We start from the raw sequence: 12,042 nt of genomic DNA, 5'->3' as shown, positions 1-12,042 counted from the left end.
ATATCAGACATTGTAATTAGTTAGTCTCGGTTGCTCCTGACTTTTTTGCCTTTGTCCCTCTTTCCCGCATGTCAAAGGATAAAGGGCGTCACCTGCTGTACGACTGTAAAGCTGAGAATTTGCTTTATAAATGAAATGTATTTGACTATAACAAGTAACTAATTGAAGAAACAAAACAGTAATTTAAACCAATAAAGCAGCCGAAATGAGCTTATTGTGTATAGGGGTATTGATGCATGCTGGGTCCATAATTAACAAGAAAATTGCAGTGAAGAAATACCAAAGATATATATGAAGTCATTTAGAAACCACGGCTGGATTAACCTGTTAGAAAGACCCTGGGCAAACATTGGTTTATGGCCTCTGTTAACCCCCCCCCCAACATACCGCCCCATGTACAATGTGGCCAGTCCTGTTAAATTGCAAAATTTGCAATTGAAAGATCGCTTCACAGATTGTATGCATGATGATCAGTTTAATCATGAGGTATACAACTCATGTTAGTGTGAAATTATTAGCTTTATATACAAACACAGTTTTCTTTGTGTTGTATAGTTGTTCTCTTAACATATTTTGTATGAAATACTTATTTAATTGCAGCTCATAAACACAACATGCATTTCCATGATGTGATAAAATTCTTATTTTATAATCGTGAGCTCAAAAAATCAACATAAGCACATCTTAATAATAACAGCTCTGCTGTGTATTCAGGTATATTGGCATTTAAAAAATGAAAGTAAGAGGCAACTTAAGGTCATGTTCTTAAATTTACTAGCACTGTTGGACATTGCCTCCAACCTTTAAACAGTCTTAAAGAGAGAGAAAAATATTCATTTACCAATGAAACCACGTTAATGTGCACTCAATCTGTGAAAACAGTGGCAAAATGTCATCTGTGGCTCTGGAAGAAAATAACCATGATGGTGTCACTAGGGTCGGGTTGGTCTGGAGAACTGTTTTGATGTAAAACATTTTGAAAGGCAAGGATATTGAAACAGTAAGGTAAGGTTTAATGAAATATGCTTTTGAGCTGCATCATGGGAACTGTTTTTTTTATCTTAATTAAAACTATGGACTACAATTTAGGACTTCTCGGCCTCAGCTGCTTTTATTGTAACTATTCTTGTTTTAAACTGTCTCACGCAAAACCCTTCACTTTTTGGAAGTGTTATACAAAACCAATGGAGTACTCCTTAAATATTGTTATACTAACAGGAAATGGTACATTTCATGCCCCAATGCATGTTAAAAAAATGCAACTTTGATGCCATTGCCAAATACATGACACAAAGAAAATAAATCAAAATGTTTTTCCAGAGTGTTACGTATTAAAGATGCCTTTTATTTGTTATTTGACATAAAAAGCTCTTGATAATCCTAATAATTTATTTTTGTCTTGTGCTTATTTCTTTTTTTAACCCTTTCTCTACAGTACTTGCTTATATCGTGTGCCTGCGTTCTTTAGCTTACTGTTCTGTTCTTTATTGTTCTAAAAATTGATTTTGTACTTACAAAACATTAAGGGGAAAACTGCGCAAAGTCAGTTACTGTACTGAATTTCATACAAAGCAATCACTGACAAAATCGCAGAACTAATTTACGAAATACAAAGTCACATTTTAATACAAATGTACAAATACATAGAGAATTGCAATTCAAAACGTACATATTTTCACAACAGTGTGGCAGAGATAATAGTTCCGTATTTCTTCATGGGGCATAGATATCATTCATACAATTTTATCAAGTGAAATAACCAAATGCACTATGACTGCTCACGTCTGCATAAGGTAGCCACTCCTGATGTAGTAGCTTAAGTTCAGTACCCAAAGTTCTCATGAGAGGAGGACTCTGTTGTCCTTGGCCCACTTCCTCAGAGCCCGGATGATGTATTCAACCTGGGGGTTTCCTGAATTCCGCAGCAGAGACAACACCTCTTTAAGTGTCTCCCTAGAACACAAACATTAAACGAGAGGAAACAAGATTTGATCAAGAATTCACCATCTCTTATGTTTCTTTTATTTAGACATCACACCCACCCACTCAAACAGACCACTTTTTGATACGTCAGTCCAGATGTTATTTACTTTTACTGGGTTGCAGAAGAAAAAGAGACAAACATACTTGGACTCCTTGTTTGCCAGTATGAGCTGGAAGATGCCGACACAAGCCCCTCTCTTGCCCTCCCAGTAGTTGGATCCTGGGTCCAGTTTCTCCAGTGCATCAAACGCTTTAGCTGCATAGTAGAACTGACCCATCTGAAACAACAGGCCGTGGTTTTGAGCACCAGTATGCTAAAAAAATGACTTCCCAGAACAGATTATACCACCTTTAAACCAAATTAACATTTTGACTTAGATTAAAGAGTTTATCAGGAGCTACATGTTTGTGACGCCTGCTAACGCTTTTGGTTGCATTTCAAAAATATGGTGAGAAAACTGAGGACATTTTGGTCGACATCACCTTTTATAACATAAGGACAGCTAAGCTGAAATGTGCTTATGCAAGTCAATGTAACGGCTAAAGCTTGTATGAGAAAAAGAAGGCAGGTGGGGAATTTAAGGTGACATTTCGAAATCAAGTTTACATATACATTTGACGTATACGAGTTCTAAAACAATGAGTCGATTGACATAAAGTATTCAGCAATTCTTTTGTAAATGTATCAATTGTTTTGAGACACTTCTTCTCAAGCAAAATAATTATGGTGCCAGCTCCTTAAAAATAAGAATATTTAGATTGACTGAATACCTTTTGGTTTCAAACTGTAGGTAGGACAGAACAAGACATCTGAACATATCACCTTGGGCTCTGGGAAATTGTGATGGAAAATTTGTAAATCATTTGCAAATCAACCTATGACGGAGACAATCATGAGTTGCAGCATCATACTTAAATTCAAAGGAAAGCGGAAACTAAACATTCTTACTAGGGCTGCAATTAAATAAGAAAAAATATCAATTTATCTGTTAATTTATTTTCGTAAAATCTGAAAAAAGTAAATCACAATTTCCCAGAATCCAGTGTGATGTTGTCAATTTACCTTTTTTTTTTGTCTGACCAAGAGTCCAAATCTGGATATATTCAATATACAGTAATGTGAAACTGGAGCTGGAACTGGAGAGTGTTTGGCATTTTTGCTTGAAATATTGCTTTAACATTTTCATATATTATATATATATTGATTGTTCGAGCAATAATTCATTCATTTAAGAAAATTTACAAATCAAATTCATTTTGAGTTAGTCACCACAAGATATAGATATCAGAGAATGAAGTCACCTTGTAGCAGTCGTTGGCAATGAGCTGCAGCAGACTGAAGGAATCGGAGGAAGTGCCCATCTTCAGATAAAGCTCCCAGGCAAGCCGACCTCTCTGGTTCATTATGTCTGACAAGAACAAGATGAGTGTTCAATCATCCGTGATTCACAGGCAGCTTCAGCAACTTTTATAGATTCAGATTTGGAAAATGTGAAATGCCTGTGGGCAGGTTTTATTGATGTGGATTAAGCCAAGAAGGGCAGAAAAATCTTTTAATGGAGATATCCTTCTCTAGAGCTGCTGAGGTGCAAGAGTGAACCTAAGTTCTTTACAAACCTAAGGCTAGAAATCTGGCAGTGATGTTTGACTCAGCCTCAGCGAACAACTAGACAGGCTTCCTCAGTCTTTCATTCTTGTGCAGCTGGTGCTAAATGCAGAAAGTCTAACAGCGAACACTTGGGTACTGGATGATATTGCTCCAGTTATAATATAAAGTAAGCAAAATGTTACCATCCAGCCTTCTTGCTGAACAAAACAGCTCACCAGCAGTCTGGCATTTTGACCCAGTATTCTCACGCTGGCGGCCTGTTGCCTGTATCAACCCACATTTAATAATTAACCTATCAATCCTTGAGAACCAAAGCTTAGCCTGACAACTGCTCGGAGTTGAAAAACTGGACCTTTGCTCTGATTTCAGACACACATTTATGTTTTTTTTGTCGTTTTAACTCCTATTCTTCTGTATTTCTTGCTTAACTATTTTTATGATTAATCAAAAAAATAATAATAAGTGACCTACTGTTATTTTTAACTGCCCAATAATGTTATTTTAATTTTGCTTTTATTCATTCTGTTAAATTTTGTTTACAATTCCTTTTGAAATTTGAATGTATGTTAAGTTGACGGATGGGTGAACGAATTTTGCTACAGGAATGAATTTGCCTTGCAGAAAGATTTTTGTAGTTAAATACATTATCAACAGTACGACTACTATACATACAGCATCGTGCCAGCCAGCTGAGGTAAACATAGTCATTCTTGATCTTTTCATTCTGAATCAGCAGAAAAACCTGAAAGAAATATTAAAATGAGTCCAAAACAAAAGTCAGACACTCATCAGAATTGATCAAAGTCTGTAAAAAGCAGTTGTGTAAATGTATGATGAAGCAAAGTACCTCTTCTGCTTCTTTGAAGTTGCCAAGGGCTGCTTTAGCCTGAGCATAGTTGAAGTTGAACGTATCATCATTATAGAAGTAACCCTGCAAATAAAAAGCACAATTAAGCCTTCACAAAAAGTGGATACAAAAGCGCGCACACACATGAACAAATGTACTGCATCTGTCAAGCACCACTTGTCATCTAAAGTGACACTTGTCTCCCAGTGTGTGGGAGTCTTTTTTTACTCTCCATCTTACATTCTGATACCACTGTAAAGTAATCTCACTGCCATTCTTCACTGGAATACACCATACAATGTGCGCCTTGTACTGAGCAACACTAACCTTGACTGAGTTTAGATATATGAGAACATCTTCAAACTGTCTCAAGAGGAAGAAGCAGGAGGCCATGCATTGTCTGCCAGGAATAGTGTCTGAAAGGGAGAAATCTGTTACACACACATCCTCACAGTGTTGCTTTAAAAGCTCATATTGATCAAATTTCAACTCAATGTACCACATTCGCTGGCCGAGCCGCCGACCAACTGAAAGAACTGCTGAGCAATTTTCAGGTGATCCCTCTGAAAGATAAAAGCACAACAACAAACATTTGTCAAACAGACCGACTATTATCACATTTGTTTTTGTGTGACTATTTATTTAACAGAAATACTCACTGATCCAATTTCTTGTCCCAATGCCGCATTTACAACTCCTTTCAAAATATACTCCTGAGAAAATAAATGATCAAAGTAAAAAAATCTTTGTATGATCTGTTGTCAAGTCCTTTTATGGTGAAATAATTTAAAAAGGGAGAAAGGCAACATCGTTTATCTTGATAAAAAAACACTTTAAAAGCAATAATTCTCTTGTGGATAATATACACGTCATTAAACAATTAGTTTATCAATCATTTGATTTATTTCTTCATTGCTGCTTCAAACCCAATCAAAATCCACTTCAACATGTAAAAAAGAATAAAAAAGATACAGAAGCCACATCAGTTTCACAGGTTTTCAGATCCAGGCAACATTGAGGGGCTTTTGAAGATAAAACACCGGTCACATAAAAGAAAATGCTCTTCAGGAACTCTTAAGTGGCGCGAGGAGAAGATATTTATTATTTATATATTTATTAGCATTATTTAATCTGGCACGATGCTGGTTTACAGTGTACACTTTCCTTCGCGTAAAAAAGTGTAACCTATAAAAACCCTTGAAAGCAAAATAGTCGATATTAGCTAAGGTTAAAGCTAAATACAGCTTCTGTTTTAATTTTCATGTTTCATTCATACATTGTGCTTGAAAGAACAAGATTAACACCATATTAAAACCCAATGTCACTTTGAATCATCACCTGAGGTGTCGTTGGCACCAAATCTTGAATGAGGTTGTAAGCTTCCTGGACATCATCTGGAAGTAAAAAATAAGCAAGGGAATCAATGAGCTAGAGTAGGTTTCTCTGAGATCTGACACTTAAAACATCTAAACATATAATTAACAGCAGCGTGACAAAGGGTTGATGCATTTACTAAACATGCCGCATGATAAATCTAACAGTGGGAGGACTTAATAATGCCCTACCTTTTCTTTAACACCCACAAAGATTTTAGACAATACTTAATAAAGCAGAGCATTTCATAAAAAAGCCTGATCTCATTATGTAGTATATTATTTTTCATTTTTTTTAGGGTAGTCGTTTGATCAGTTTTCTTGTATTGTACCTGTGTAATCATAACTTATTCTTGATGAGTATAGGTGAAAGATATTCAGTTCTTCACTTATCATATTAATGTAGGACATTTGATACATTTCAGGAGAAACGTTTTCCTTGTTTTGCTTGTTCCAGAAACCCACTATGCCATGGCTACACACCTTGTCTGAGATAGTAGATGACCAGGTTGAGTCTGGCCTCGGGGATCACATCGATCAGAGGAGGCAGCACCTGCAACGCCCCCTCCCCACCACGAAACACCACCTGCAGTACACAGGGTACAGATTCAGTGTATGGAAAGTAGCATGTCAGTCCCTAGTGTACACACACACACACACACACACACACACACACACACACACACACACACACACACACACACACACACACACACACACACACACACACACACACACACACACACACACACACACACACACACACACACACACACACACACACACACACACACACACACACACAGCTAGAGCTTGTGAAGAGCTTACCAGGTTGTGTCGGATAAGCTCCTTAGCGAACTCAAAGGAGCAGGAGGAGATGTCGATTAGGTTCTTCAACTCAGCCTAAGAGGGAGAGAGAACCCACTTAAGTCAAACCTACCACCACGTATCTCCCCAAGGAAATAAAAAGGACAAGTTGTCCCTGACTCAGCAATAATAGTACATGAATGGTTTTTAAATTAATTAAATGTAAAAAAAGATTCCCAACAAAAACACAAATACTGTGCACTGACACCACTAACATATATTTAATTAGTTCTGTCTTAAAGTTACAGTACAATGCTGTTGCTTTCATTTAATAATGTGAAAACACATCATATGAAGAAAAACAAAAATATCAACCAAGATATGCATCAATTAGACCCTGAGTACCTCAGCTGCCTTGCCGTTGTAGAGTCTGAAGTGGTTGCAGGCCTTCAGGTTGAGGGCGATAGTGGAGTCGGGCATGCTCTGCAGGTACACAGCCAACACCTCCTGGGACACATCGTAGTAGTCCAGCTTGTAGTAACACAGAGCCACGTAAACCTTCAGAGCCAGGAAATCTCTGAAAGACAAGATGCAATGTGGGTGTGAAATTGACTTATACTTTTAGTAGTTAGACACAAAATATATATATATTTTTTTACATTAACAGTTTGCTGTTTAGAACAGGAACATTTGCAATTATTATCCGTGTCATGAAGTTAATCACTGACTATTGTCTTATGTATCTTGACATTATAGTTGGTATTGAGACGACCCCTCCTTTCCACTAGGGGTCTGTGTCCTGTTTGATGGCTCTTCTTTGTATTGTTCAGATTTTTGCTTCAGATTTTTTCACACATGTTGACATCACTGATTACTGACTCTCAATGTTTGTTCTGTTTAGATTTAATTAAATTAATACTTAAATCAGATTAGAAAATTAAGATTTCATGCCAATTCATGACATGGTAAAAGTGGTTGGAGATTTGAGAGCATGGACTCAAATGTGATCAGTTTTCGGTATAAGATTTGTATCTAATGGGAGTCTGCAGTGCAGTCTGGACTGCTCTCAGCAAGTGCTTCTCCGCTGAGCTGATGTTTGTATCTTGAGCAGTGATTCGTAATTTAATTTAATTTAAGAGTGTGTACCTGTTTTCCCATGTAGGACAAAGGGGGCCAGAGTTCACTTAAAACTTACCTTTGGTACAGTTTGTAGAATCTGTAGCAATTTACATGTTCTCTTTCATACTCAACATAGCATTTCAGCAAAGGAAAAATCTTATTATTGTACATTATAACAATTATCTTTATAAATCAACATATTTTCATAATACAGTTTTGTTAAAATTTCACATGTGGAAAAAAAGAGGGAGACAAATAGTTGTCATATAAAAAAAAAGGGACAAAAACAACAGAAAACCTGAATGCCAAACACGTTTTGAAAAGGAATGGATATTTGCAGTCTAGCAAACAGAAATTCGAGGCTACAAAAGCCCATTTTTGCATAGCGCTATTTCCATGTTTTTGCATTGATCTGTTTGTATTTGAAAGAAGTATTAGTAGTAAGGCTGATGCCACCAACCCGTGAATAAGTCTCTGAGAAGTGGCACACTCAAAGTCTTTCATTTTCTTACCCTCGCTACTTCAGATACAATAAATCAGTGTAAGAGGAAGCTAGCTCAGCAGGCCAGCTGCACTGACACTTGAATTATCTTCATGGTTCCACAAGGTGTGAAGCTCAAATTAAACACTTGCACCTGTCAAGGTGGTGCTGGGATGGCACGTGCACCCAAGTGCAGCAGGACTGTGAAACTAATTTGCGGGAGTAAAAGGCAAGGGAGAGCACACACCTGTTCTGCAGCAGAAGACGCTTATAGATGTCGATGGCCTCCTGGTAGTGGGAGCGCATGTAGTGGATGGATGCCAGGCTCAGCTGGTCCTCTGTCACGTCCTCCAGGTTCTGGTGGAAACCCATCAGCTTCTTCTCATCGTTGAACTAAGACACAATATGCGGACAACAGACAATAAACGTAAACATATCAAATGATTTAAAGGGGTCTGTGTTGAAATTAACATACAGAAAATCTATTACACAAACACTGGATATGCCAAAACGTTTTCCTCATATTTAAGTTTAAACGAAACAAGGTGAAATTAACTATAAGATCAGTATTGTATGTAGGGGTATCACAATAAAGCGGTTTAGACGTTAACAGATATTTAAACATGAATTATTGAAATGTTAATAATACACATATGATAATATTGTGTTAATAAGCCAGGGCCTCTTAAATAATTGTATTTATACAGTTATGGCTACAAACCCTTTCTCCACCTGCCTGCACTTGAATTATGACTGTAATTAATTTGCCAACAAGAAACAAAAAGCAAAATAAACAAAGTTAAAGATGAAATTGACTCATAGCATTATTATTTTTAAAATTTTCTACAGATATTGCAATAATATCGCTATAATAAATTATTTTGGCCATGATAATCACTTTAGAAAATCTGATATTGTGACAGTCAATAGTAAAATAATATGGCAGTTTCCCAACCTTATGAGCCAAGTGGAAGAGTAGTCTGTTTTGGAGGGGGGACATTGGCCCTACAGAAAGCAAGAGACACCACATGTATTTAGACAGCAAACCACATGAAAATAAAAGGGCACAATTCATTAACATCATAACCATAAATGTAGACAATAACTGAGGAGTGAATTAATGGGAACCAAAAGTGTACCAACAACCCCATTTAGCAAAACCTGTTAAATCTACTGTATGTCTTTGTGTTTCTCAATCTCCAAAAAAGGTATTGGCAATAATAGCTGATTTATGATAAAAGACTGCAAGTAATTACTAGACTTCTTGAATAAAACTTGATGCACAATAACTATTTCAATTGAAGGTTGTCCAAAAACACACCATATGGCCAAAGTATGAGGACACCACTTGGCCGAAAATGATGGACTTTCATAATTGGTGACATTGGATTATGTATTGGTGAGCTACAAATCAAATCCAAGATGACAAAACTGATACTTCACTGAAATCACATGAAAGAACAAAACAACAATTATTGATATTTAGATATTTAGAACCCACATCATCTTTCCACCAGTATGGTCCAATCAATAGCAAAAATATGTTTCATCTTTTTATATGTGAAAATATAAATATAGTATAGTACTGGTTGGATGTTATGATATTAATTATATTATGTTCAGGAGCTAGAGACAATCAAATGCTCAACAATGCCTTGGTGTACTGGTGAGTAAGAGGGTTGAATGCAGTGGTTAGAATAGAGTGCAAAGGAGGACTTAACAGATGGAACAGCCTACCCTTAGATGCAGCCTCCTCAGCTTCTTGATAGAGACCCAGAAAAAACAGTGCACAGGCCAGAAAGACCCACACCTCAGCAGGGCATTCAGGCTTCATGGTCAGAGACTTGTACTCCTGTCACAACATGATAATGAAATATTACCCGTGTGATCAAACTCTACAGAAAACAATCAGTCACATTCTTATACATTAATCCAACAAGTATTCAGAATGATTAGTTATTTAACTACTGCATGTGGGGTACCTTATGCATAATTCTGTGTACAAACATACCCACACTCATTCAGAAACATATATAGAAAAAGAATACCTCCATAGCTCTCTTGTAATCACCCAAGTGGAAGGCGCAGTAGCCAATCCAGAGGTCTGCATGCTCCTCTTTCTCGCCAATACTTCTCTGAAACTGGAGATGACACAGCAACAAATCAGCAGCAGCAGAACTCAGTAATACAGTGCTGTCTGTAGCATAGATGTGGGAGTGATACTATTTCTGAAACTTAAATACCAGGGCATGACACAGGATAATCTGCAGGAGGCATTGCAGTTGAAAAAAAATGGTTAACCCCTTCATGAAAGAGCAGCAATTATTTATTCAGCTACGGGGGCTAGTTAACCCAGTAGTTCCATCTCACTGAATCATCACATTTTGATATTTTTGGTTATAGGAAATGCTGCTTCATTACTTAATTTGGAAAAATTATGGTCTAATCACGTTATTTCCAAAAAGTATGTAGTGACCCACAGAAGGGTTGCAGGAGATTTTATTAGGGTCACCAAATAAATTTGCTAAATCTCTTCCATAGTCTTTTACCATTCATATCTGCAGTACACTTTTGAGCCACATGAGAGAACCTGAATGTTTGTATTGCTCTGACAATTAAAGCCTACCTATCGAATCTAATATGATAAACTAGCGTACATTCTGTTTGTTTTATTGATGAGTGGAAACAAAAACAATGCTATACCCAGCCTAAATGCAGGTATTTGCTCTGATTTAATAACAAATGCACAAATAAAATGTGTGTTAATAATTTGAATCATCTGGTTTGACTCTCCATAATGTAATTTGCCTACTCTGACCTCATCCGTTACACTATACACACATTGATCTTACCTGTCTCCAGCTCCTGCCTTTACCTAATCCCAACCACTTTGACTTTAAAGTGATATGCAAAACTGATGATAGACTGGTTTAAGGTTATTTTGCATTTACTACATTTGTATTGAAATCACACTCCTGTATGATTACTTAGTGGTAACAAAAATAATTATGTGACATTTTGTTCGACCCCTTTTTTGGATGTGCATTTTTCCAATGAGATGTAGGCCAGCTGCAGTAAAGCACACATAAAAGAAACACAAACACTTCACTCAGAAAGCCTGTGCATCCAATAATGATGTTATTGACCCATGAGCTGACTTTGTAAGCACCTCTAACAGTGTGAAAGCCCCCAGGTAGTCCCTCTGCTGCAGGTAGTCCTCCAGGGGGGGGACCTTATTCTTGTTTTTCTTCTTCTTCTCGCTGATGCTCACAGGTGTGTCTCCCCCAAGGGCTGGCTTCACGCGAGAGAGGATCTGCAAAGGTGCACAGTTGTCTCAGACTGTTAAGTTTTAAACATGCATAAGAGTTTCAGAGATATGTAGAAGCATTAACTCACCATGTCGAGCAGTGTCTCCTGCAGACGTGTTGATAGGGCTTGTTTATCTAGTTAACCTAGGTAACGAGAACACACACTGATAACGTCACATGTTACCTTACAAGCTTATCTTCATATCTTACGTTGAAACTAACATAAACAACAGCATGTCACTGCTACGGCTGCAGGGACACAATAGCAGATATCTAACAGATATCTAACAGATATCTAACAAGACATCTAACAAGACATCTCAGCACCTTTCCCCACTCCGTCCTGCAGAATCACGTGTGATCTCCATTAACGTGGAGTTATTCTTCCGCTCTCGTATTTTCAAAGTAAAAGCACAAGCAAAGGACCCGACACTGTAGCGAGGTATTTAAACACCTAATCAGGTTGAATCATGTCATAACCCCCCATGAACCCCAGGTTGGAGATGGCAATTGAA

The 12,042-nt window shown here is 37.3% G+C and overlaps 1 protein-coding gene across 2 annotated transcripts; it reads right to left on the bottom strand.

Moving 5' to 3' along the window:
- Positions 1–1,402: 1,402 nt before the first annotated feature.
- On the bottom strand, positions 1,403–11,939 carry ift56 (intraflagellar transport 56). 2 transcript variants are annotated; one of them, XM_054604525.1, is made up of 19 exons: positions 11,855–11,939; positions 11,616–11,671; positions 11,389–11,532; positions 10,268–10,360; positions 9,957–10,071; positions 9,175–9,224; positions 8,467–8,612; positions 7,025–7,196; positions 6,641–6,715; positions 6,296–6,398; positions 5,778–5,833; positions 5,099–5,152; positions 4,939–5,002; positions 4,767–4,855; positions 4,440–4,523; positions 4,265–4,334; positions 3,286–3,392; positions 2,128–2,261; positions 1,403–1,953 (listed from the first exon to the last, which is right to left on the bottom strand). In XM_054604525.1, the coding sequence occupies exons 2-19, from the start codon at positions 11,616–11,618 to the stop codon at positions 1,839–1,841; spliced, it is 1,674 nt and encodes a 557-aa protein (XP_054460500.1). In that variant the 5' UTR covers positions 11,619–11,671; positions 11,855–11,939; the 3' UTR covers positions 1,403–1,838. The 2 variants fall into 2 exon arrangements, with proteins under 2 accessions (XP_054460500.1, XP_054460499.1); XM_054604524.1 differs by lacking the exon at positions 11,855–11,939 and having other exon boundaries at positions 11,616–11,848.
- Between the last annotated feature and the right edge of the window lie 103 nt (positions 11,940–12,042).

Source organism: Anoplopoma fimbria, chromosome 9 (genome assembly GCF_027596085.1).
Source record: "Anoplopoma fimbria isolate UVic2021 breed Golden Eagle Sablefish chromosome 9, Afim_UVic_2022, whole genome shotgun sequence".
NCBI classification, from domain to species: domain Eukaryota; kingdom Metazoa; phylum Chordata; class Actinopteri; order Perciformes; family Anoplopomatidae; genus Anoplopoma; species Anoplopoma fimbria.
Note: the sequence above shows the minus strand (reverse complement) of the source record. Positions and strands in the feature narration are given on the sequence as shown.